This window comes from Pseudopodoces humilis, chromosome 4, assembly GCF_049639895.1.
Source record: "Pseudopodoces humilis isolate 2021_Gansu_Grassland_sample_001 chromosome 4, ASM4963989v1, whole genome shotgun sequence".
Classification (NCBI taxonomy): Eukaryota; Metazoa; Chordata; class Aves; order Passeriformes; family Paridae; genus Pseudopodoces; species Pseudopodoces humilis.
This window is the reverse complement of record NC_142203.1, coordinates 178,607-204,625: the sequence shown is the minus strand read 5'-3', so window position 1 is coordinate 204,625 and position 26,019 is coordinate 178,607. Positions and strand designations below refer to the sequence as shown.

Genomic DNA, 26,019 nt, shown 5'->3' with positions numbered 1-26,019 from the left:
CTAAGAGAGTAGATTAACATGTAGGAGCATGATTTCAGCTCTGCTCCTCTCACCCTGAAAATGGAATGAAATAAGGGCAATATTGGAGAGGGAAGGGCTTCTCCTGCAAAATCCCCTCAGGGCTGAACTCAGGTCCAAACCAGTCCAGATAAGTCATGCACAAAGGGCTGAGAGAGAACAAGGTCCTGGAGGTGATGAGTGCATTCCTGGAACAGGAGCTGGGGAGTGAAGCCAGGCATAAAAACTGCACTTGTCAGATGCTCAGTTAGGCTTGGAGTATTTCACTGGTTATTAGGACCTCTCTAAATAATTGAAACACAGGATTAAGTAACGAATTAAATTATGTTATACAAGAAATTGTCATCAGATTATGTAGCTGATGAATGACTTTCAGGCATTGTCAAACTGTGAGGCTTGGTAGGAGTGGGAGATTTTGTTGATTGCACAGCCCCCATGTCAGTGTTTTTGTTCAAGGGGTTCTTTGGTTCTTGTGACTGGAGAGGAAATTTTGAAAATATAACCCCAAATACCTCTCTGGCATAAGAACTGGAGTAGCTTTTGGGGTGGAAGAGGTGCTTAGGTAATACTGGTGGTGGGTTCCCTTCTGGTTGCCTGATGCTGTTTGCTTGTGGAGATGTTCTGCTGCATGTGTGGTGCCCAGGCATCTTCTGCAGTTTTAGCAGCAGAATAGTGATTATTACAACACCAGCGTGCCTGGCTGAACCTGTCTTTCCAGTAGAAAATTGTTTTTGATAAAAATGGAAATGTTTCACCAAAACCTGTTGTCTTTGATGATTTTTCTGTATAGAGGTCTGTTACTGAGGCTTATCATGATAGTGGGGCATCCAGCAGCAAGAGGCTCTGTGTGTCATCAGACAGTCTCTTTACTTGGAACCAGCACCCAATAGGTATCCTGACTTGTCAGCTTGTCTCTGTTTTGCTTAATCTTTTATATCAATATGTAGACAATTTCTGGTGTTTGTAGGTATAATTCTGAAGATGAGGAGCCCATTTCCCTGCTCCATGGGCAGGTAGGGCAGACAGAATGTTCCTGAGGTATGGAATGCTGTCCTGCCCCAGTCTCCATCACCTTGTCCTGGAGCCTTCACACTCTGGACCTGTTGCTGGTCAGATTTGGTTTTCAGTGGGCCTCAGATAATTAGCAAAAGGGAAAAACAGCTCAAGATTTACCCCACAAGATAAGTGGGGTTCCTTGCCTATTCATCCTTGCTGAATGTCACATCAAAGCAAGCACTGCATCACTCCCCTGATGTTCCCTTGCCTAGGGCCTCCATTTGCATGAGGCATGCCTGCAGCATGCATGAAGGGCAAGGAGCATCTCCCTCACTCCACATTCCCAGCAGCCATCCTGACACTTTTTGTTTTCAGGACAAAGCACTCTGGTTAAGATATCCAAGCCAGTCACTTTGCCTGCTGTCAGTGCACAGAGTTTGTTCAGTTCCTGCTGCCTTTCTAATCCCATGACTCCAAGGACATGTAATCAGAGAGTGCTGCATAATGCTTCTGGAAACAACACTTGCAGTTACAGAATCACAGAACTGTTAATGTTGGAAAAGACCTTTAGGACAAAGTCCAACTGTCAGCCCAGCACCACCACCATATTCATCATTAAACCATGTCGTCACTCATATCCACATGTTTTTTGAACACTTCCAGGATGGTGTGTTCCATCACTTCTCTGGGTAGCTTGTTTCAATGATTTACAAACCTTTCCATAATATTTCTTTTCCTTATATCTTACCTTTTCCTGTATTTTCTACCTCCCCAGGCACAGAACCATACAGTGATTTAGATTGGAAAAGACCTTTAAGATTTCTGTCTTTTCCATAAACATGCTGTAATGAAAACTGGTGTGCAATATTGTGGCCGTTTACCATTCTAGTTCAGGTGCAGGGGAAGAAATGAAAGAACAGCTTTGAATAATAATGGGAGTTTTGTTTAATGTGTTTTTTTGGTTTTTTTTTTTTTAGTTTATTTTTGCCTTTTTTCTTTTAATAGGATCAGTTCCATAGTGGGAATTTGATGGGGAATTCAACATTGTAGGGAAAGCTTCCACCCCAAAAATGGAAGGCAGAAGGCCCCTGACTCCCACAGGATCACCAGACTCCAAGGGGCACCAACAGGAGAAGCAAAAGTCTTTTGGAAAATGAAGAATGTGTGCCACTTGGTGTTTGGCTTTGAAATACAGGAGCTCATGAGTTGACATGGATTTGTTCAGCTTGGACTTTGCAACATGCCACAAAACAGCAAACTCTGTGGCTTTCTCTATTGGCTTTCCCCTGCATAATGGTTTGGTACCCTTGTAGGTGCAATGACTGCAGGGGCTTTGGCTACCCATGAGGCTTGGACCCTGATAATCTGCTGCTTTGGTAGTCACACCACTTTGAGACCAGTTTATTGTACACAATGCTTAATATGATATAAAAAATGCTGTGACAGGATTCTCAGCTGGCATTTGTGAAATGCCATTGGGTAGTGCATGTGAAAGCATTGCATAAATACCAACTGTTCTTGAAAGTTTGCACAAGACTTCTTGAGTGTCAGGAGCCATTGGTGGGATGGATTGAACATCTGACAATATTGATGCCAGCCTCACACATTCTCAGTGTGCATTCACATTTTTGATTCGTATTTCTCCATAAGGAAGTACTTTACTGTGCTGGGGGTTGTGCTTTCTTCTAGGCACAGTCATGCTTAGTGCTTCAGTGGGAGCAGAGGAGCCACCATGCCAGAGGATTGTACCTTTTCCCTGCCCCTCTGGTTGAAATTGTTAGTGTTGAGAGGGGAAATGTCCAGGTCCTGTCCTGAGAAACAGCATATTTTAACAATATATTGTAGCAATTAGAGGCATAAAAGCCTAAATTTTTTGCTGGGTTTCCAAAGAGGAAATGCTTTTCCAGCAGGGTGGGTTGCACTATGCTTTATTTCAGTTGTGTGTCCCGTGCTTTACTTTGACTAGGTGTCTCCTTTTTAGCATTGCACATAGGATGGTGGAGGGTGCTGAGAGAATTCAAATGGTACTGGGGAGAGGGCAGGAAAGGGGGGAAGAAGAGAAATGTAAGTCTGTGTGGAAAGCGGGAGAGGACTGCCCTGGGAGGAGGAGGAAGGCTGGAGAGAGGAAGACTGGAGAGAAGAAACTGGAGGGGGTCGGGCCAGTTGCAGGCATTTATGTTGCAACACTGGAACTGGGAGCAGGTTCCTACAGAATCTGTTTTGGGAGTTTCTACTTTTCTAAGTAAACTGAACTGGGAGGCTCTGGCATGGAGACAGAAAGGAAGAACCTCTGCAGGATTGGGCAGTGCTGATGAGAGTGGGTGGAGGCTCGGGTGAGTCATCCTATCGTTTTGTGTCCTGCAGGAGACACAGCAGCGTTAGTATTACACAGAGAGATGTCAGAGTTGTTGTGGACAAATATGTGATGTTGAAGCTAGCAAATCTCGGTGGAAACAGAGGTTGACTTTGTCATTGTGGTGGTGTTGATGTTTCTGATCCAGGTACTTGTTAGCAGCCAGATGAGGCTGAAATCTGGAAAGCCACCTCAGCTCATTCTGTACATTTACCACTCTTGGGCTGGCCTTACATATTTTTTTGGTGGAGGCTACTTTCTGAAAACCAAAGGAAGTTTATGGCTCTTGAGGACATTGTTTATTGATGGCCCTGGCAGTGTTGGACTCAATGATCTTAGAGGGCTTTTCATCCTCAGTGATTCATGGTTCTGAAAGAGGCCACTGGCCATTTCTGCCCCTGCTGGGCATTGGGGACTGCAATGGCACCATGAAGGGCTTGCTTGGAAAACACCCATCTGAGCATCTGCAGGGCTCTGCTCCCTTCCCGTCAGACCCTCCCAGACATCCAAGGACAACAGGCATGAGGGATTGACCAGCAGGGATTTGGCAGACTGACAGGTCCATCAAGCACATGCCAGGCACTGCACACACTACTCAGGCATTGCTTTTGTTCAGCCTGCTACCTCTGACTAAGAAACAATATTAAAAACATTTCCAGCAGCCAGCATAGGCAGTGTTCTGTGCTGCTGCTTCATGGGGTTTTGCTGCTCACTATGGGCAGCCTCACTGGCACGTGTGTGTGTGTAACTGTGCACGGGTGTGATTTACTGGCCTGTGCAATGCCACATGTCTTTAAAATTATAGTGCCCATTTCCTGCTGAAATAATTTCTACATAGAGAGGCTCCTATTACAGCAAGAGGAGGATGGACGTCATGATTTATTATTATTTATGGTCCCAGGGTCTTGTTTATGCACGATGGGTTAGGTGCTCAGGATAGAAATGCCATTATGCAAATGACATTGAATGTCCTTACTGAGCCTAAATAATTTTTGTGTTGGACGATTAAACCTCATCTGTTATTGATATGGGCTGCAGTCGGGCTATTAAAGAGTCCCAACAGTACTTACTCCCAGTAATGGGAAAATTGAGAGGAAGAGGCTAAACAATTGCCTCAAGTGTGCTGTGATTGTCTGGTAGGAGTGGAACATAACGAACCCCCTGAATGGAAATCGTGTTTACTACTTAGGGATAAATAAAAAGAGAGAACACGCAATAAATTGTGCTTTGTGATCTGAATTGGTGCACCAGAGAATTTGCGTACTTTCAATTTACTTATTTATTTGATTTTTCTTTTTTGCAGGGGTGGAGGGGGCAGTGTGATTGGGATGTAGATACCACAAGCAGCCGGGAAGGATTCCTGCAGTGTGTGCCCCTGGCTGAGTGGCTGGGGAGAGCTGTCCTCCTCGGAGCTGCGCTGATGCTGCGCCGTCCGCTTTGACACAGCTGTGCAGTCACATTTTGATCAGTGTTGATAGCTTATGAATTCCAAAATTGACAAAATTTACAGAAAAATGAGGATAATCCATCTTCCTTAGCAGCCTGTCAGGAGCTGGCTATACTTCATAATCTTCAATTACAGATGCTATTTTCAGACATTTACATGCAGATATTAGAACAAAATGAAAATGAGAAACAAAGAGTGAATGGAAATGCAGCTATTTATATGTATAAAAGAAAAACAACAGGTAAATTCTAGGCATTTAGATTGGGTTTGGGTGTCCCTTTGGAAAACCTGAGAATAGCTGCACCCACTTATGAATTGCACTATGGAAATGTAAAATGTAGTATATCGTTTCCCATATGCAGATAAGGTGAAGATTGGGTCAAAAACAGGTCAGTTATTTTGAAGTATGAGGGTAAATGTGTTCATGGCAGGGTGCATGAGCTAATTCTCACTGCCTTCAAAGGAATGTCTGGGGATGTGTACAATTCTAATTGGATTTGGACTAAAATGAAGCACAGCTGTTAACTTCTTATAAACATATATGTATTGTGAAAGGGAGGCTCAGAAATACTCTATTTAAACTGAGGGAAAAAGGTTGTACCACTGAAATCAAACTTCCACATTCTGTGAGACAGCAATGAGCCCAATGTGGCTGAAAACAAAGAACAACTAGGGTTTGGCCCCAATTAGGTGTGTAAATAGCGTTTGCTTCAAAGTAGGATTGGTTTTGGTGTCAGCAATGGCCAGTGAAGGGAATATCATGTAAATTATTAAATGGTGTGGTGGCTGGCAGGCAGCAGTGGTGAGACTTAGATATATAGGTTTCTTAGAGCCTTTCCCACCCATATTGTGGGGGGCTGAGGAGGAGGGCATTAGGCTGGATTTTCCGTTCCCATGAAATTCCAGGCAGAGCGGCAGTGGTGACTGTGCAGCTGCAAGCGGTGCTGGGTTTCTGAAAGCCTAGGGAGATTAATTAGAGCTGCTTTGGATTAAACTCTTCGAACCATATCTAATGTTACAAATTTTTTCCTTTTATCAGGCTGAGGTGGAGGTTTCTGTGGACAGCCTGCCTGGTGTGTGCCACTTTTGCCTCTATTTACTAACTAATTTAAAAATATTAAGATGTGATAACTTGGAGATACTTGGTGTGAGGTCTGGCTTGCTGCTGCCATCAGGGGTAAGCAGGAGGTGTGGTGGATGTGATCTGGGGGACAGCACTGTGCCTTTCAGGGATCTCAGTGTTCTTTTTTTGCAATGACAGCTCTTGATGCACCATCTCTGTCAGGAAGGAAGGCAGAGCATGTGGTCGGTGAGGAGGCAGACTAAGACCTGAAGCCCAGGCTGGCACCAAGCACTGATAGTCTGAGCTCCTGTTGAGCTGTTGCTGTTGCTGCTGCTGTATCCTGAGCAGTATCGTGGGCCTGGGGGCAGCTGTGTCAGTGTCAGGAGAACACAGAAGGTGTTATTTCATGCCTGCCTTGTGTTCTGATTTGGAAAATATAGCAGATGCAAAAAGCAACATGTGCAAGTCCCAGTGGACCCCAGCTGGTAATTTTAATGGCCATTTGCCCTGTGCAGCAAATAGCTCTTGTCTGTCTCTGCTTGGTGCAGCCTCTTCAGAGGCATTGTGAGGTCTGTGCCCCACCAAAGGGATGGGGCAGAAAGGAGATACATTTATCTCACACCTCATGGATTGTAACGTGGGTCGCAGGGCTCATTCCAGCCTCTGGTAGCTCCCTGAGATTCCCGTATTAGCACCCAAGAACCAGGCTGTTTCAGGGGGCTGCCTTGTTCCCTGCTGTGTGCCTATCTTTTCCTGACACTTCAGGATAAAATCCCAAGTAAATCTCAAAGAGACAATTTCTGTACACACAGGGTGGGTTGACTTTTCAGTGTGTTACACTCAGGCATCTTAACCAGAAAAAGTGCAGGGTGAAGCTGGTTGTAGTCTGCCTCTCTGCTTTGCTGTAGTGCAGCAGGTTTGAAAACAGTTATGAAACCCTTCTGCACACTTTTTCTTTCCATTTGCCTATCACATCCACCACGCCAAGGGGATTAATAGTTAGAAATAAAGCTTTTGCAATGGAGATGGAATCAAAACCTTATTTAGAGCAGAAACCTTCCCATGTGCACTTTGCAGAGAAGTCTAATGGGAAGGGACTGTGCAGACCCTGCTGCTGTAAGAGAAGTTGTGCTGCTACTAATAGGCGCACAGAGATTATTCCTCTCCTCACCGCTGCAGCCACTCCCCCAGCTCCTGTCTGCCACAGTCAAGACAGGGCAGAGTTGGATAGGGCTGGGGAACACATGAGATCTGGTCTTGCCCCTCCTTTCAGTTTGTCCTTCTCAGTCTCTCTTTTATATATTCCTCGTTTCACATGTCTGTGTTTTCTCTCCTCCATGCTATGGCAGTGGTGCTCCATGCTGATGAGACAGTGCGTGGTACAACCGCAGGCAGTCATTTTTCAGGTAATTTCTAGGGTAACGAACACCCGTCTCTTGCTTTTTCACCTACCAAGCAGAAGGTCAGGCTTCCTACCGCACGAGGAGGGACCCCTGGCCATGACAGTCATTCTGGACTGTTTCTCACCAGCAGCACTGCCAGCTCACCAGTGCAGGAGCCAAGTCTTAGGTCCTTTCTGTTGCTCCTGCCACAATCAGCTGGAGAAGCTCTTGGGAAGGGTTGGCAGGAGGGTTCAGCAGGAGGGTCTCGGTGGGGCCATGGGGTGAGGGGCTGCTCCATGAGTGCTGCCTTCCCCTGGGGTTTCCTTTCCTCTTTCAAGTGCTGGTCACTGCCACTGTGCCAGGCCAGTGCTGGCCCTGACTCTGCTCCTTTGCAGTGTAAACTGTAACTGCAGAGGTGGACGTGATGTGAGGAGATCGCTTCTCCACTGGGACTGTGTGATGAGAGGGGTTTCAGCAATCAGAAGGGGTGCCCATCAGCCTGCACTTGTTCTGCCTCAGTGCTGAAAGCTGTGGTCAGTGCTTGCTCCATGTGGCTGCTAGTGTTCAGCTGATGGTGGTTCCAAGGAGGGATTTGTCACAGTAAAGTAGCTGGAAAATCCCTTAAAATCCCACTATTCTAAGAAAAGTTGCTGGGCCATTGCAAAAGACATGTAGGTCCCATCTTCAGGAAGTTATTGGGACCAAAAGCAGGGAAGGACCCCAAATCTCCATTTTGCACATCTTCAGCTCATTCCTACCACAGTGCTGCTTGGCTATGGGCTCTCCATCTGTACTGTGCCGGGTAACCATAATGCTTCCAGTCCCTCCAGTCTGCAGATGTTGTTCCATGGTTTGAGACTGCGCCACTGCATATTGCGCCAGCTCACTATGGTGCAGTGACATGGAAGAGCACAGGCTACCTCTGTTGTGACCCTTGCCAGGTTATGCTACACTCTGGTTGCTGCTTGCTTGACACTAGAACTGGTCAGTTTCTCCAAGCTCAGAGGGGTACTCATGGCTCATTGGCATGGTGCTTCTAGGTCATTACAGTTAAAAGTCTTAGCTCTGGTCCTATTTCTTGCAGGGTAAGTTCCTTGGACTCCTGAAGAGAACCAAGCTATAGAGTTATGCATTCCCATGTGTGAGAATTTCAGTTGAGGGCTCAGGGTGGTTCCAGTTGTGTTTGTAGTTTGGGATGTACACCTCCTTCCTGAGTCCTCTCATGTGACCCAGCCTGTGGCAGAGGTGACATTCCAGCTGGATGCTTCCTCCCAAACTACAGGTGTGCAGCTGTCACTTTGTAATTGGGAAGCCACATTCACTCTCTGCCTGTTGGGAGTGGTGGATCAGTGCTCCATGGGAGGATCCAAAGAGATTTTCTAGTCTTCATATGGTGTGTTTATGGCCTTCATAGAGCAGCATGGATGAAATCAGGCAGCCTTCCCTGGGTATTTGTTTGTGCTCTTCTAGAGATACCAGAAATACCAAACAGCAGCACACAAGGACAGGTTTTTCCTCTGCTATGCTGCCAGCCCATGCATGCTTGTGCATCACCAGCTGCATAGGATGTCTCTAATGTTTTGACAGATTAGGGTTTTGGGGAAAGAAAAAAATCTAGCAGTGCCTTCATATGTGCATGTACCCTGCGTAGGGGAAAGGTGGGATTGGAAAACATGGAATGGTATGGGAAGGCTGAGAAATGTATTATGGTGTGATGCTGAATGAGAAGAAGGAGCTTTGATTACACTTCAAGGAAGGAGGAAGGCTGCGACCATTATTGGCATCCTCTGCAGAGGAGGGAGGTTCCCAGGGTTGTCCTCTCCCAGGAGCAGAAGTGGGGAGGAGTAAGGGGTGGGGTGTCTTTGAGGTAGTGGTGGTAGACAAAAAGGCCTCAGTGCATGACAGCAAGGCAAAAGTGAGGGCACAGAGAGTGTTGTAGGAGGCATGAGCTAAAATAACTTAGGAACAGGACAACTTTAATGCAAAGGTTATGTAGGATCCTAGGAGACAAGTCAGAGGACTCTGATGCACGGGCTAGGTGCAGGACAAGGGTGGCCAGCAGCTGTTCCCTGGTAAAATATATTTTGCATGCTCATCTGCAAGACGTTTGTATGGGGGATCCTTCAAGGTGACAGACAGTACTCCTGCTTCATGCAAATGGTGTCTGCAGAAAAAAAACTTGTTTCTTATAAACATTATATGGATACAGGATTATCCATGTAAATTAACTTCTGTTTGAGTGAGACCTGAGCTACAGAGACACCAGCACATATTCCTGACCAAAATGCTGAGTTAGTGGCAAGCACTATATTATATGCTGGGTTCTCACAGAAACCTGCAGGAAGGAGAAGGATGTATTCACTCAGATAATCAGTTAACTTATCAAAGTTAACTTATTTTGATGTCTCATCTCTGCTCAAGGCCTAGTTAGATGGGGCCTTGAACAACCTCTAGTGGAAGGTGTCCCTGCCCATGGTAGGGGGTAGGATAAGTTGGTTTTTAAGATACCTTCCAAACCAATCCAGTGTGGGAATCTGTGTTTTCTGAGTTTTGTTTTGGTTGCTTAAAAAAACCTCCACGTGATCCTGGGTTCATCTGCTTTTCTTCACCTCTGCGCAGCTTCTGCATTGACTTAATCTTCAGGAATTCATTAGGGATTGGCATCACAGTGGTTGCTCTTCAGTTTACCTGTTTCCATTGCAGCTCTTTATTTGAAGTCAATCTCCAGTTGATAAGGGCATGACTGCTGTCTCACAAATAAGGGATTAAAACTTAAAGGGCAGATAGCAGGGAACAGAGAACTTTGAAAGAAAACTTCACAGATTTGTGGGAATGATCTGGACAATAAGAAATCATTGAAAAAGGGCAGATGAAGATAAGCTTTGTGTCATGTACATACACATCCTTCAGATGCATGCATTGACCTCATCAGCTATAGAATGCTGTAGCTACAGAGACTTAAACAGGGTTATAGGACACAAACACTCTGATTTCTGAGGATCTGTGCTTGCTTGCATTGCCTCTTTCAGTTAATTAGATTAAGAAATTATTTGGAAATGGCACAGTGTCCTTACCAGAGTCAGGTGATTGATTTTTAAATAACTTGGATTTAGAAACAGTTAGCTACAAATGCATCCCATTAAGCAAACTCTTGTATATACATACCTTTTCTTTCCTGTGAGAGGATGAAGAAATGCAACATTCCCAAGAAATCCTGTTCCCACGTTCTTATTAGTGCATGTCCCCTCAAGTGCCAGCACTAAAATGTGGAGAGTATGGAGATTAAGAGGCATGAAAATTTTTAGCTTGCACTTGGCAGGTAATCTACAAATTTTCCTCTTTCAGGAAAGCCTTATTATATATTAATGAGTTTGGCTTTGGTTTTATAACGAAAACATATTTTGGTGTTCTTCATCAACACTGGTGATAATCAGTGTTCAGTAAGTCCCATTTACTGAACAATCTGAATGTTGAAAAGCCCAGTGTAAATGGGCATTGCCTTTAACACTGTCTGAACAAAGGATTTTTGAGTTCTGTATTGCATCTACTTTCTTTTGGCACGTGCAAAAAAAAGCTCTTGATTAGTAATTTTATTGCCACTAAAATGTATTTTGTTTCTTTTTCCAGGCAACTGAGTACTCAGCCATGGCCTCACTAGCTGGTGGATTGGATGACATGAAAGCCAATATAACCAGCCCTACTTCTGCAGATTTGGGAGCGAGTGTTCCTGGGCCTCAGTCCTATCCTATTGTCACAGGTAAATGATTTTCAAACAGTGATAAGTAGTGTGAATTGTCTGTACTTTCATAGTGCATGATGAGGTCCTTTATGGAAGAATTGTGTCAGTTGTGGAATCATTTGCTCGAAAAGTCTCTTTTTGAATGTGGTTTCATAGGAACTCTTGTTGAAAGTCAGCTGCATGGCATGTGTAAATTGTTTGTGTTTGCAGCTGACAGATGGAGTATCAATTCCTCTTGTTCATGAAAGGAGGTGCCCCTCCACCCCGAAAGTATGTCCTGAATAGCACCACGTCACTGAAAAGCAGATTGCTTGCCTCTGCTTTTGGGTTTTTGTGCTCATTTTTCATAAGTGCACCTGGTATGTTTGACTGGATGGAGTTTTTATGACAGTTCAAACTAGCTGGAATTTTGGAAGCTGATTTTATACCATTTCTGAATTTTACCTGTGCACTAAAGTTGAACATTTAAATGAAAAGCAAAGGCTTTTTGTTTAAGGAATGCCAAAGCATCTCCAATTATTCAGCAGGTGTAGCTGAACAGCTAGAGTCTGATAAATGCTTTGGACACCTATTTATCTGGGATTGACCCCATTGCTTGCAAGGAAGTTGATAAAAAGCTTATTAAATTGTGTCCCAAATTAGTTGTGCAAATCAGACAAAAGAAGGGCTTTTGAAATTTAAGGCTCTGTGTTTCATATGAATGTTAGCTCTGTGTGTTACTGCTATGTTTAATCGGTGCAAATTTCATTGGATTTCTCTGTTTTGACAAAGACTGGATATAATACTTTATCTTGTAGCTACAATGGAAGATGATACTGTTTTTTGTAAAGTATTGCTCTATCTTTAAAGCCTTACAATCTCATCTAGCAGAGACGTTTTGAAACCAAGTGTTGTCACAAAGTTGTTTTAATCCAATACAGCATCAGTCTTTTCTTGACAAAGTTCAGGAGGATTCAAAAAAGATTGGAGAGTTAAAGAAATACTTGTGTACCTTGAAGTGGGAGGGGAGAGACTTCTTTTAATATCTGTCTTGTTCTGAATGGGTGGTTTGAATGTTGGACTCATCAATAAGAAAGGTGTCTAGGGGTGGATGGATGGGCAGAAAGAAGGATTTCTGGAGGTGTGTGGCTTGTAAGATATAAGGAGATAGAGCATTGATACAGATATATCTATGTCCATCAGGAGTCTGTGCTGGAACCAGTGTTATCTAATATATTCATCAGTGATGCAGACAGAGGGATCACAGGCATCCTCAGCACATTTGCAGGTGACACTAAATTGAGAGTGCAGTAACACCCCTGAAAGATAGGGTCATCCTGAAGGGACTTGGAAAAAGTCTGGAAGTGGCCCATGGGAATCTCATGAGGTTAAAAGAGACCAGATGCTAATGGTGCACCTGAGTTGGGGCTACTCCCAGGATTGATCCAGGCAGGGAATAAACAGACTGAGAGCAGCCCTGGGAGAAGGAGTTCTGTGGGTGCTGGTGCTTGAGAACTCACCCTGCCCTGGCCATGTGTGCTGGGACCCAGAAACCCCCTTGTGCTGGCCTGGCCCCCAGCGTGGGCAGCAGGGGAGGGGGATTCTGTTCCTCTGCCCTGCTCAGGTGAGACCCCACCTGCAGAGCTGCCTCCGCACCTGACACCCAGCACAGGAAGGATGTGGAGCTGTGGAAGCCAGACCAGACGAGGCATCCTAGTTCATTAGAAGGCTGGAACACGTCTGCTATGAGGAAAGACTGAGAGAATTGGAATTTTTCAGGCTGCAGAAAAGAAGGCTTTGGCGTGACCTAAGTGCAGCCTCTGTCATCTTCTAAGGGATTGCTCATCCAGGATTTGCACCTGGCCAAAATGAGATTCAGCCAAGAGCTGTTACGGCTGGTACATCAGCAACACTTCTTTTTTTAAGCTGGTTTAAGCACTTCTCACATGTCTCACATTGTTACTTCCTTAGAGTGTTGTGAGCTGATAGATCACATTTGTTAGAATAAAACCAGCTACAGAGGTGATGCTATGGAGTTCAAAATGGATTCCACAGAGGTTCTCCCTGTGATCTTACCTACACTTGAGCAAAAGTTCCAATGTTAAATTTGCTAATTCTCCTCAAAAACATGGAGGAGGCTTTATGAACAACAGGTAATAGAAACAAATCTGCCATTAGTCTTAAATATGTCAGAGTGACAGCTACAATAGCACACATTTTTCAAGATGCTGGATATTTATATTTTTAATTTGACAGTGCTGTAGAGTTTTCTATCAACAGCATTCATAAAACGTAGATTTACATGAGCATATCAAACATCTTCTAAAACCTTTGCCTTTTGACATATTTTTGGAGGAAGTTGTCTACCTGCTATACTTTCATTCTTTTTTAATAGCCATAGGAATTGTTTTGTGCTGGAAATGCTCTGGAAGCACACTGAAATTCCTATCATGATCTGGGCCTGTACTGTATGCCTGAGTCATGCTTCCTACTCTGAGGTGTCATGCGGAGCTGAAAGGGATGTGCAGGTTGTCAGAAGCCAGAAGGATTCAGTAGCAAGCTATACTTTGTAATGTGCAAGACATGTCCATTTCAGTACGCCTCCTGGTGCATTTTTCACTGTAGGTCTGGACAGATTGCTCTATTTTCTCCCCAAATGTAAGCCATCTTTTCAGTCACAACTCTTTCCCTAGCCCGTTTCCTTGGTGGGACAGGGAATTTGGTAAAGGAGACACATTTATTTCCCTTTTAAGTCTAAGGTGCATATTGCCATGGCACTTTCATCTATGGTGGGTATCTCTGAAAATCAGGAGCTGGGAGATGGTGCATAACAGTGGTTATGAGTGCAAGGTCCAACAAATGTCTGCAAGCCCACCACCTACTCTGCTTTCTCAGAGCTTTTCTTGTGGTCTGTGGTCTGACCACAGCTGTGGTCAAATCCAGTGATTGGTTTAGTATTTTGTGGCTGGGATGGGCAGGGGATGATAAGCGATCAGTAAGGTAACAGTCCCTGGAGAAAGATCACCTTTCTATCAGCCCCATTTCAGTGATAAGGCCCTTATTAATGGGAGAAATCCTGCCAGAACCACCTCCTGGTCCTTGGCCCCCTCAGTTCAGAAGAGCCTAAGCCTCACAGGTTGATGATGGCATTTTTCATGTGAACTGCTCCTTACTGAAGGAAAAATGGCCAGCCCTGCCTCTGGTCTTCTCTTGACATTTGGAAAGTTGCATTGTTTTTAATTTCTTCATCTTTTTTTGAGTGTTTCCACTCTTCCTTGTTTCATGCAGGCTGTCCTGTGGTGTATGAGAACAAACTCAAAGAATGAAGCTGGAAGCCTTGGGAGGAAACATGTTTTAGCATGCTAGTTAGTGTGTTTTCCACTTTAAAAGTGAGCGTTAATTGGATAAAAGTCCAGCAAATATCCAGAGTCTGTGTTTGATGGTGTTAATGCCTTAAGGTCAATCTCATTCCTGTGTTAATATTCCAGATGATAAACGATTTTGGAACAGCTTCAGTGTCATGAGACAAAGAGCTGCTTAAAACACTGTCAAATGAGTTATGGTATCCAAAGCAGCATTGGTGGGAAACATCTCTTCTACCAGGAGCTCTTCTGGTTATATGTGTGGAGCAGAGCTGTGAACACAATTGCATGATGTTTCAACACAGAATGGGGCTATTGGTAAGGCTGAAAAGTGGGCAAATAACTTGAAATATGAAAACCAAGAGTTTGAGCCAGGAACACTTACGTCCTTTCTCCTGTTCAAGCTTAATTATTTCTTATGAGAACTCTGCAGTAGTCTGGGCTGCCATATGTGAAGAGAACTTAGTCTATTTCATGTTTTTAACCTTAAATCTGAAGATTATAAAGTAACTTAATAGAAATAAGTCTGAGAACAGAACTATGATTACAGTTCTTCATTGCTTTCATTACCAGTTTGTGGTGTGGGTGACAAAGCAATGTTGAGATTTAAGATAACAGAGATCCTCTGTGCACTTGTTGGTATTAGGCAGCTAGCAGATTGAAACATATAGGATAGATCTTGAAAATTAAAGGATTGCTTAAATATTGGCATTCATGCCAGTATTTGTTGCTAAGGAGAAATATAGTCACAGTTCTCAGTACTGCTTCATCTACCACCTCTGTTGTGTTGTGGATCACTGGTGAAATCTCTGATTAGAGAACCAGTTGCTTTCTTTGCATTGTTTTTATGCTGCATTAAATAATAAGTTTAAAAAACCCCTTCTGTTACTGTATTCTGCTACAGCCTGTAAGTGCTCTCTGCATTTACAAACCAATGACAGAGGCCCAGCACATTGCTGCATTGTCAGCAGTTTCCAAGCAGCCTGTGATTGTTACTAATTACCTCCAGATGCATTTTCCCTGCTTTGACTTTGTGATTTCAGTGTGGTTGGTGTCACTTTGAAAGGATAAAGCCACATTAAACTGATATCTCTAATGTGGCTCTCCAATACTGCTCTGGGCGTGGATTGATGAACCTGCAGCAGCCCAGCTGTGTCCAGCAGCAGAGTCAGTATGTTCTTTCAGAGCCAGGAGTGGCTGTCAACCAGCCTCACCTCACCCAGGGGCAGAGAAGCATCATTTACTGGACTGGGGTCTGATGGGAACTCTATATCACTCCATTAAAAGAAGTGTTACAGAGCAAAATTTTCTCAGTGGGCTTTCTGTCTGGCAAATGCTGGAGTAGAGGAACTTGGTCTTCCATGCTGGGACATGTCTATCACCTTTGGCTCACCTGCTCTTCCTCACATGCTGGGAGAGACCAAGACTCTGCCAAGTATGGACAAGTTACGTCTTATCCTCTGCATTCAAACTTGCAGCCACAGCTTGGAGTGTTATGTTCCTTGCTGCTTTTTGTGGTCAGCCTTGTAGACAATGGTTCTGGAGAGCCAAATTCATGGACTTTGCTGCTCATTTTCTCTGCACATCCAAAAGGTGAGAAAAAGAGAACAAGAGCAGGATCAGAGTCAGTTTATTATTTGTAAGGATGGAGAAGGAGAGACATTCTCTGTGGCTGTCATCTTAGTTACCTGCTCTGGCTTGCATTGCTGGACACTGCCACCAGACAAAGGTGATCCCAGATGTGAAGCTGAACTGGACATAGAGCAGCCTCCTCTACTCCTGGGAAGATTTAACCTGACCTTTTCTTTGCTGTAGATGTATCCAACATATGTAGTATAGTGTATTATATAGTGCCAGGTTATTCATAGGTGACACAGATCTGTGGCTAATGCAGGTAACAGGGATATCATCACCATCAGCTCACCCAGTCCGGCTGGGCAGCATGGCAACAATAACAGGATGGGTTTGATGGAGTGCTCAAAAGGATTTTAATGTTCATAGAGAGACCATATGGTCTGAGGGGCTCCTTCCAAACACCTAGGGACGTGGTGAGCTTCACAACACCTAGGGTTACCTGGGGTGAAATAGCCAATTGCAGCCACAGGACAGGGTTTTGACTTTATAAGTCTAAGATAGGATGACTCTATCAGCATCCCCCCCCAGCACCCCACCCCCTCAGGCTTCAGGTTTATTCCCTCCATGCTAGGAACTTTGTCCAGGGTGTGATCTTTCCCATCTAATAGGTTCCCACAGGATATGTTTAGCAATGCGTATTCCTGGAATAATGCTCAGTTTTTGTAGTTAGGGAGCACAGCTGCTAAAATGGGATAAATGCAGGCTAAAAGACAAGACGTTTCTTGCTACTTTTCTGTGGTGACATGCTGTGCTCAGTTGGCCTCTCAGCATGTTTTTTCTTAGGACTGCTCAGGCTCATCTGCTCCCCGAGTCTTCATGCTACTTCGTTTGTGTCATCATGATGCAATTTATGAGCCACTATTTTGCTAGATTTTGTTGAATGGAAGGTATTATTGGTCCCTTCTGAAGCTGTGCATGAGATAGTGGAACTGCAGTTGGACTGGACACTATGCCAAAATCAAATAGTTTGCCACCACTATGAATTCTGATGCCTTCAACAGGAGGAAAGACGTCACTACTCTAAAATTCCAGGCTGATTTCTTGCCAGGATTAAACACTAATTTAAATTAGAACATTTCAGCACTTAGCTCAGTGCAATCCAAAAGGGCTTCTTGTTGTATTAACAAGAAAACAAGTGGCAATAGGAAGCAGGTGACTTCCAGAAGAGTGGTAAAAGATGGAGGATTCATCTGAGCAACCCTAGAAGCCAGCCTTTGGCTACAGGGGTCTGGGGAAACCCCTGACTCCACAGGCCAGAGCTTAGGTATTGAATTTGGATTTGAACCTACTTTTTTGCATAACCAGGTTAGCTGGGCTGGGTGAACTCCAGAATTGCTTTCTAATCTCAGCTGCCCTGTGTTTCTGTGGTTGGCTCTGTGCTTCCATGCTTCTGGGTAGGAGCTGTGTGTCATTGTTTCTTTGGTGGGATTGTGCCCAGGGTGGCTCTAGGACAGCCTGCAGTCCATGTTACTGGGACCACCAGTACCTTCTGAGGGTCTGCCTCTACTAGACTGGGCGTGAGAATGGAGTAGGTGGGTAAAGAAGCTTTCTCACAATTTATTTTGCTTTTTGTACTTGAGTTTAAGGGAACATTTTAGAGATACCACAAAATATGGAAGAAAAATATGCATGTTTTGCTTTCTTTTAGTTCATTTTTGGGGGTGGTAATCTTGCATCTTTGTATCTTTTTCCTTTTTTCAGTCAGAGTCATTCAGGCTGGGAAAGATCTCCAAGATCATCAAGTCCAACCAGCACTGCCAAGTCTATGATTAGCAATGTCTCCAAATGCCTACATGTCATTTAAATCCCTCCAGGGACACCACTGCTGTGGACAGCCTATTTCAGTGCCTGACAGCCCTTTCAGTGCAGAAAATTTCCTTGATGTCCGATCTAAGCCTCCCTCTGTGCCACTTGAGACCGTTTCACCTTGTCTTGTTGCCTTCTAGTGACCAGGAAAAGATACCAGTCCTCAAACTCTTTCCCAGGGATTCTTGACCTGACTGAACCTCTCTGATGAAGATTGTAAGCACTGTGTTCCAGTGGGAGAGTGGAAGCAGAAGAGAGGACATTTGGGTTGTGGAAACATGTTGAAATGTGGCCTATTTCTGTCTATGGCTTTTGAAATTAGGAGTCTTAGGGGTACAGTAAAGTAAAGAAGTAGAAAAACTAAGAGTTCAGTCTTAATAGTGTGTGGTGAGGTGTGCACATCCAGGTAGAATATTTAACCAGTGTGGATAGGTGAGGTGGAATGTAGTCACAGACTGAGCCCTTTGGCCCATGAGGGAAGGAAAGGCTGCCTTTCTGTGCCAGGTCTTGGCTCGATTCTGGGTACACATCCCACATCAGAACAAAGTCGCAACCTCTTTCCAAGTTCCACCTTCTCTTTAGTTTTTAGTTTTGCTGTGCTTAAGACTAGAGTTTAATTCTGGTCTCTGAACCTAGTTCTGGCAGGAGCCAAGGAAGGAATGATTTTTCTCTATCTTGAGCATTATTTCATCTGCCTTTTATGGACCATTTTTGGTACATCTGAGACAACTAAGTATTTTTTGTGTCTGACTGAAACAACAATATGACATGTAGAGGCAGGAAAATCTCACAGTAGATGTCTTTGAGGAATAAACAATGAAATAGAACTTTTCTCTTCTTCATGCACACCTGATGTTTACAGTGAAGACTACTATTATTTTACAGGTGCAAAAATCTGATACAGGGTTAGTAGTTCATTAACAAGAAGTAAAAAAGTGCCTTAATAATGATGGGAAAAGCATTGTGAAATCTGCAGGTGGCAGTTTCTGGGAGAGAAAGAAGATGATTATTTTAATTTGTATATTATTGTAATCAAAAAGGACGAACCCAAGAATCTCCTATCTAGCTGATTCAGCAGTTGTAGGTTGTTTATTGTCATGAATTCAGGTCTAAATCCAGATCTTGCTGACCACAATGAGAAATCTGGTTTCATTAGGAAACACTGTTTGTCCCTTCAACATGTTGCATTTACTACTTTGTATTTTAGGAGTCACTGGGACGAAAGTGTTGTAAGAAGATTTGGTGAGGATTACGATAGTTTTGCAAATGGACTTTGCAACTGGAAATGCCAAGGCCTGGAGAATAACAGTGTGGGAAAACTTAAATTATGCTCTTTGTCTTCTGTCTTTTCTGAGAAGTAAAATTTCTGTGTAGAGATAACATAGGTGTTTATGGAGACTTGGAGGCCTGTTCTCAGATGTTCTTGAGCTTCCTGTCTTAGAGACAAAAGTAGAGATCATAAAAGCACAGAGGAAATTCACAGCATTGTGAAGTGCTGCACATGCCTGTTGATATGTGAGGCTGGGAACAGCTCACACACTTTTTGCCTCTGCTAAAGATGAAAGCTTAGTCGTGTATTTGTCCCTGTTGTGCCAGCATGGTGATGGAATAAATCTACTCTTTACATTCCACCTGTGATTTTTGGCCCCTTTGGTTACCTGCAAATATTTGATTCTCACAGTGACACAGCACTGGGCTCTCTTTGCTAATGTCTCACCGTTTAGGAGGTCCATGGTTGGTCATCCCTGTAGCAAGATCTCCAGGTGGAAAGGAGAAAACACCTCCAGAAGAGGTTCTTTTTCCTCTTCTCTTCAGAAAAAGAATTTCTGCATATAAGGTTAGGGAATCTCATCAGGATGGGCTTGTTTCTTTCCAGTGGCTACTGAGGGAATGAGGAGTGCTTAGTTTAAGCTGGACCTGTGTTGGTAGGATGGACTTGCCCTGGAGAGAGAAAGAAGGGTCACCAAAGATCCTTGGGAAAATCATAATCCAGCTCATAGTCAGCCACAGTTTTAAAGCTGTGCTTTCACCAGCTGACTGAAAGGATTTCAATTATTTTGATTTAAAATTAAAAAAAATTTTGCATTTTTTTCAATGAAAAGTTATTTAAATTTGTACTTCCTGTTCCAACTTTCTGAAATAAGAGTAATGAAAGATTTTCACAACTCCTTCTCTTTTTTTCTCCCCTCCTGTCCCTGTCCTCAGATCTCATGGTTTTGAAGAAAGTAAAGAAAACATTTGATTTGTTAATAGTACATTTTTCTTCTGGAAAAATGCTTTGGTGTTTTTGTTGTTGTTGTTGTCTAGTTGTTATAGCAAAACTAAAAGTCTTCTTCTGAGGCCATGTTTTGGTCATATAACCTGTCCCTACCTGGAAATGTTGATCCGTGTTTAAACATGGAACATTATCAAAGAATTATACTTTAACTTTTGCAGGACTGTTTTGAAGTGTAGATTGGTGTTGGTAGATGGATGGTTTCTAGTGAAGCATTATGCCAAGAGTTACAGCTTGGTTTCTACACTTAATAGATAAAAGTGCAGATGCATTTTCCAATAATCTATCTATCACTCACAATAGGATCTGCTTTGTTAAAGACTTGAAAAAAGGCCACATAAACTCCTGTGGAAAAGCAACCAATCTGGAAAACAAAAGTGTTAATTTTAATGAGAAGACACAGTCTAACTGTGACACTGTTGAGTTTTTCCATTTTTATGAATTCTTATCTTGCCATTAAAGAAGAAGTGCATTTGAGAAAGCAAATGAGGGCACTTGTACCCCACTAAGACCCAGGCTATTAACTGCCTTTTTTGATGATGTACAGCCTGACTCTGTTGGGAGTTTGGCTGTGGATTTAAATGTTGAATTTAACTATGGTAAACATATTTTGGTGCAAAGCATGTATAATAACAATTTGCATTTACATAGCATCTTTTACTTAAGGATTTTGTGATGTCTAATTAATTAAATCTGTTTCCCCCTGCCCCAAATACCACTGTGGTATGGATAATAAATACAATTTTAAATCGAGCAGCTATAGCAGGAGGATTAAGACAAGACGGTTCTGGTGCCTTCGTAGTGGTACTGATTGTAGCGAGCCTGGGGCTTGTTCTGCAGACATGCTGAGCGGCCTCCTCTTATGCTCACCCTGGTCTGAAACACTATGGGAAAAAAAACAGGACATCAAAGAAGCTCCACTTCGATGGAAAAGTGCTCTGCAGGCTTCACACACAGCATCTTATGCTGGTATTTAGGTCCTGGAGATCCTCACACACAGCTGTGTCACCCACTGTCACAGCAGCTGGGGGATTCAGATGCTCAGGGATGGCTGGAAGCTTCTATGGCATCAATGGCCAGTTCAGCCCAAAGGTAGGGCTGGTATCTCTCACTGCCAGATAAATGCTGAAATCTGTTGTAGATCTCCAATTTGGAAATAATGAAAAAAAAAAAAAGAAAAATAAAAGAAAGGAAAGCATTCTAATTAGCTTACATGCTTCCTTAATTGCTTTTGGTTTTTTTTGGCCCACAACAATAAAAAAACATCTGAGAGTTTCTGTGCAAGCCACCAAAATGGTAGTTCCAAGTGAGTAGGGGGATGCATTGGTATCTGTGGATCTGCACATCACAAAAATAAAATCTAGTGGCAATTGGAGTCAAGCTGCAAAAGTTGTTTCTATGACTAGATAATTGTTTTGATGACAGTGGTTGAAGACCTCTGAAAGATACTGAAGTGCTAGAATGTGTCCAGTGACAATCAATGGAGCTGGGAAGGTTCTGGCACACAAGTCTTATTAGGTGCTGAGGGAGCTAAGGGGCTCATACTGGAGAATAGGAGGCTCAGGGGGGGACCCTCTGACTCTCTCCCCTGAGAGGAAGGTGGAGCCAGGTCAGAGTCAGGCTCTGCTCCTGGAAACAAGAATAGGATAAGAAGACGTGGTCTCAAGATATGCTTGGGAAGGTTTACATCAGATATTAGGAAAATATCTTCAGTGAAAGGGCTGTTCAACCCTGGCACAGGCTGCCCAGGACAGTGGTTGATTTGCCATCCCTGGGAAGATTTACAAACCATGTGGATGTGGCACTTAGGGACATGGGCTACTGGTGGCCTTGGCTCTGCTGGGGAATGGCTGGACTTGGTGATCTTAGAGAGCTTTTCTGACCTAAACAATTCTGTTATTCTGTCACTAATTATATGGGGCCTTAATTTGTTTAATAGAAGTTAATTCTTAAATGATACCTGGCCAGTTGGGAGATTATATATTTGCAGTGAATTGACTGTGAGTTATCAGACCAGCAGTTTTGGGAAGTGAGTAGAAGAAATCATAAAAGAGACAATTCTGTGTCTTTGTGCGCCCCTGGGCAACGGAGAGCATGCCAGGAGGCCACTTGCTGTCTGCTGTGTGCTCACACCTTCCTATCATGCCCTAGAAATGGAAGCATGACTTTATTTTTTTAATCTGGGAGAAATCTAGGTGAAACTTAAGAGGACTCAAGAAAAAAACCTGCAAAGTGTAAAGTGTTTGACTCATGTTTTAATAATGCTGCAGTGTATTTTTTGAGGAAAGTTCTTGATTATGTTATCTATTCTTTGAAAGAGCTCTTCCAGTAGTTCTGTCTGTATTAACCAAGAATAGAGATTTTATAAGCCTATGGGGGTGGGTTTTTTTTTGTTTTTTGTTTTTTTTTTTTGTTGTTGTTGTTGTTTTGTGGGGGTTTTTTTTGTTTGTTTGGTTTGGGTTTTTTGGGGTTTTTTGTTTGTTTGTTTGTTTTATTTTTTGGTAATGAACTATTGTTTCTTTATGATTCCATGCTACATTAAGGTAAAAAATGCCTGAAATTTGGGTTTGGTATAATTTCTCATTAAAATGTTGAACTGTAATAAAAAAATAGGCAAAAAGAAAAATGCAGCAGAAAAAAAGAAAAATGTCACTGGCAATTCATCAAAATACAATTTGCCTGGCTTTGAGCTGCCTGATGGAATTGGCACATCTACCAGCAGTGAGGAATATCAGTTGTGGAAATCCCACAAGAATCAGCAGGGAGGGGGACTGCCTGACTGCCTGTGCTGCCATGGACTTGACACCTGGCTTGGGATTTTCACACAGATGTGGCTCAAAAGTAAATTCAGTAAAAAGAGTGAAAGGAGTGTTGGGGTCCCTCTGGAGTTTTCCTTCTTTTCATTGTACATTCGTTGCAACAATCTGAAATCCTTGAGCTCAGCCCTGTAATGACATTATACCTCTTTTGAACACTAACTTCTGAAAAAGGCTTATGTATCAACAGTCTCCTCTAAAGAGGGATATGTGGATTTGGCTGGCTTTGTTTCTGGTAGTTGTGGTCCAGACCTTGTGGTCTCCAAAGATGAGAGCATCCTCCTGGGGAAGAATGGTCCTTGAACAGTGGGACTAAAAGATTGCAAGAGTATGTAGTGTGTGGAAAAGTTTGGTGGGAAGGCAGCAGGTGCTGCTACAGCTGCACTAATTGCAAGGTCCATAAGAGATGGGCTGATGCTGGGGGCTGTGTGTAAGACTCTCTTTGTCAGCAGATCAGGTGTTCATTGCTAAACAGGGGCCTTGTTTTTGCTCCTTCTGTCCTTGTTAATATTATTATAACTACAGCATATGGACACAAGCTATTCCCAGGCCTTGGTGTAGCCCTGAACAGGTCTGGTAGCTGCTCATACTGTAGGAGAATTGTGTCCTGTCTTGCCTGATCTATGTATGCTAGCCAGTAAAGGCAGTCCCAAATGCATCCAGGTCTAGCTTTAGCCCCATGCTCATGAAGAGACAGACAAGCTGTCTGGGATAGACACTGAATCAGAGCAAACTATGAACAAATCTTGCTGAGCCAGGGCATTGCCCAGCCTAGCCTGGCAGACAGAGCTGCATCTGGCTCCTGAGTTTTCTGGAGAGCATTGCCCATCTCTCCCTGTGAGGCTGCACTGGGGATGGTCATTATAGGAACAAGGGAACACTGGCAGTAACAGGGACACAGGGGACATACATCACACCTGGTGCACAAATGTGGGGTACAGGGTTGCAGAGCACACTTCTGCTTTGTATGTCTTCGCCTGCAGTTGCTGAGGCCATACCAGGAAGTGCTCCATGAATCCCCATGTCCTGCCCCAGAGCATGGCTTTGTCCACCCTAGCGTGACCAGTGTTCATTCTGCCGTCAAATGCTTGACCAAAAGAGGTGCAGGCAGCTGCTGGGGCCTCCCACTGTAAGGATGCACAAGGCTGCAAAAGTCACACTGTATCTTTTAGAGACATGCAGAGGTGGGATTATCACCTCATGGCTGGGCGTACCTTGTCCATTGTATAAGGGTTCACTTAACAGGTTTGGGGATGCATTGTTGCGTGCTCACTACTCAGGAGACAGATTTTATCCATCTCTTCTGGGGCCTTCACTACCTTCAAGTCTTGATATCAGCTCTGGTTTTAATGAGATATGATATTAAGTTCTTAACATACGACTAGGATATCATTGGAACCCACTGTGACATGGATAAAGCAGCTCTGTGTGATACTGCCTCCCTTCCCTGACCAGCGTGTGGTGGACAGGAGTTCCGATCCCCTGTGCATCATGTTACCCGAGGGTTTGTAGACCGCAGTTACTTCTGTGCTTTCCTCTGCAAGGCACTGCTTGCAGACCCTCAGGAAAATGCTCCCTTTATGTAGTGGCTGCTCTGAGGTCTTCTGGCTGTAGCTGGCCTCTGGTGCAGCAGGGTAGATTCCTCCTGCTGGGTGGATACATAATGAATTTGCAGTCCTCAAGTGGGGGAATGCACTGTCATGGTTGTGCGCATGGTGCTCCACCAGCACTAGCTGCTGTCATCACCTTCATTCCTCTGTCCCTACTATGTGGCAGGAAGAGGTTGTAGGCAGCAGGGATCAGCAGTGGCAGGTCTGGGAGAGGAGGGGAGTGAGTGTGACATTTGGCTGTCCCTCTGGGACACTGCTCCAGCCTCTCCTCTCCGTGGGCCCATAGAGGTGGTAAGGCCACCCATCAGCTTTCTTCAGCATCACATACACAGAGCAGCTCTGTCCCCATCATCAGAAGTGCTGCCCTCAATGTACTCATTTCTCTGAGCTTTGTAACTATTCCTGTCCAATCTGTCTTCACGTTTCCTTTTAATTATTTTCCCCTTTCTTCTCTCCCTCTCTTTTTTCTCCCCTAAAACCCCAGCACTCCCCTCTGGTGTATTGAAAATGTGAGTGAAATTGAAGGCTGGAATGTCTCAAGTCTTTATGATGATGAATTACTTTCACTGCCAAACCTTTTATTGTCTGTGATTTGGAAAAAAGGGAAGCTGATTTATTGTGGCCAACTGTCATGCCATTTAATACAGTTATAAATCCTGACACCATGACAGCCACTGCTGGCTAGGGGACCCCCTCTGGTCACTCTCCTGCCCTGGTTTTGTCCACAGTCGCTGTCTTCAGCTGAGGAGCAGGCAAGGAAAAATGTGAGCTGGGAGCTCCCACTTGAAGGGTATTGGCTGAGCGTCAAGAAAGCACAAAGTGTCTCACCCAGACCAAGGCAGGCTCCACAGACCCCAGCTCTTGGGATAGATGGAGTTGCTGCATGGCCCTGGGCATAACTGCAGAATCCCCCCCATTCTGGTGCTGGCAGCCATGGGTTGCTTGAATGTGGCAGAAGGGGAATATCACACTGGGCTTGGAGGAAGATCCCTTTCCACCGTCCCTTTTGTTCTCTACTCTGAACTCGCTGGAGGATTCTTCCCATAAGGTAATTCACACATTTGTTATTTTTTAAACTACATGGTGCATCAACTGAGGTACATATCTCACTATGTTATGAGATGCTGTCTCGGTTTTGGACCACAGGTGTCTGCTAGGGAGGGCAGGACCCTCCCTCTGAATTATTATGATTTTGAAGTCAAGGGCTCTCAGGCAGAGATCTGGGTATAGGAATAACAGTTCTTTACTGTTGCTGTTACTGGATACACTTTAGTGTGTATAACGAGGCACACAACAATAACTACAGCGTTAACAACAAAACAGAACCAGGGACCCCGGGACAGCTTTCTGGGATGAGACGGGAAGGGATGGAGGAGAAGCTTTGTTTCACAAACCCCCTCGGGCAGTGCTGGTGCTCCTGCAGGGCTCTGAGGAACACTCAGCTGGAACAGCAGGGATGAGCTGAGATCCTGGGCTGGTGGATGAGGTGGAACAGCAGGGATGAGCTGAGATCCTGGGCTGGTGGATGAGGTGGAACA

The 26,019-nt window shown here is 44.0% G+C and overlaps 1 protein-coding gene across 2 annotated transcripts in view; it reads left to right on the top strand.

The window, feature by feature from the left end:
• PAX5 (paired box 5) overlaps window positions 1-26,019 on the top strand; it is a 128,787-nt gene that overhangs the window by 61,110 nt on the left and 41,658 nt on the right. For both annotated transcript variants that reach the window (XM_005529469.3, XM_005529470.3), the window contains exon 7: window positions 10,887-11,016. In XM_005529469.3, the coding sequence (XP_005529526.1) occupies window positions 10,887-11,016 (130 nt within the window). The remainder of the gene's footprint in view (window positions 1-10,886; window positions 11,017-26,019) is intronic.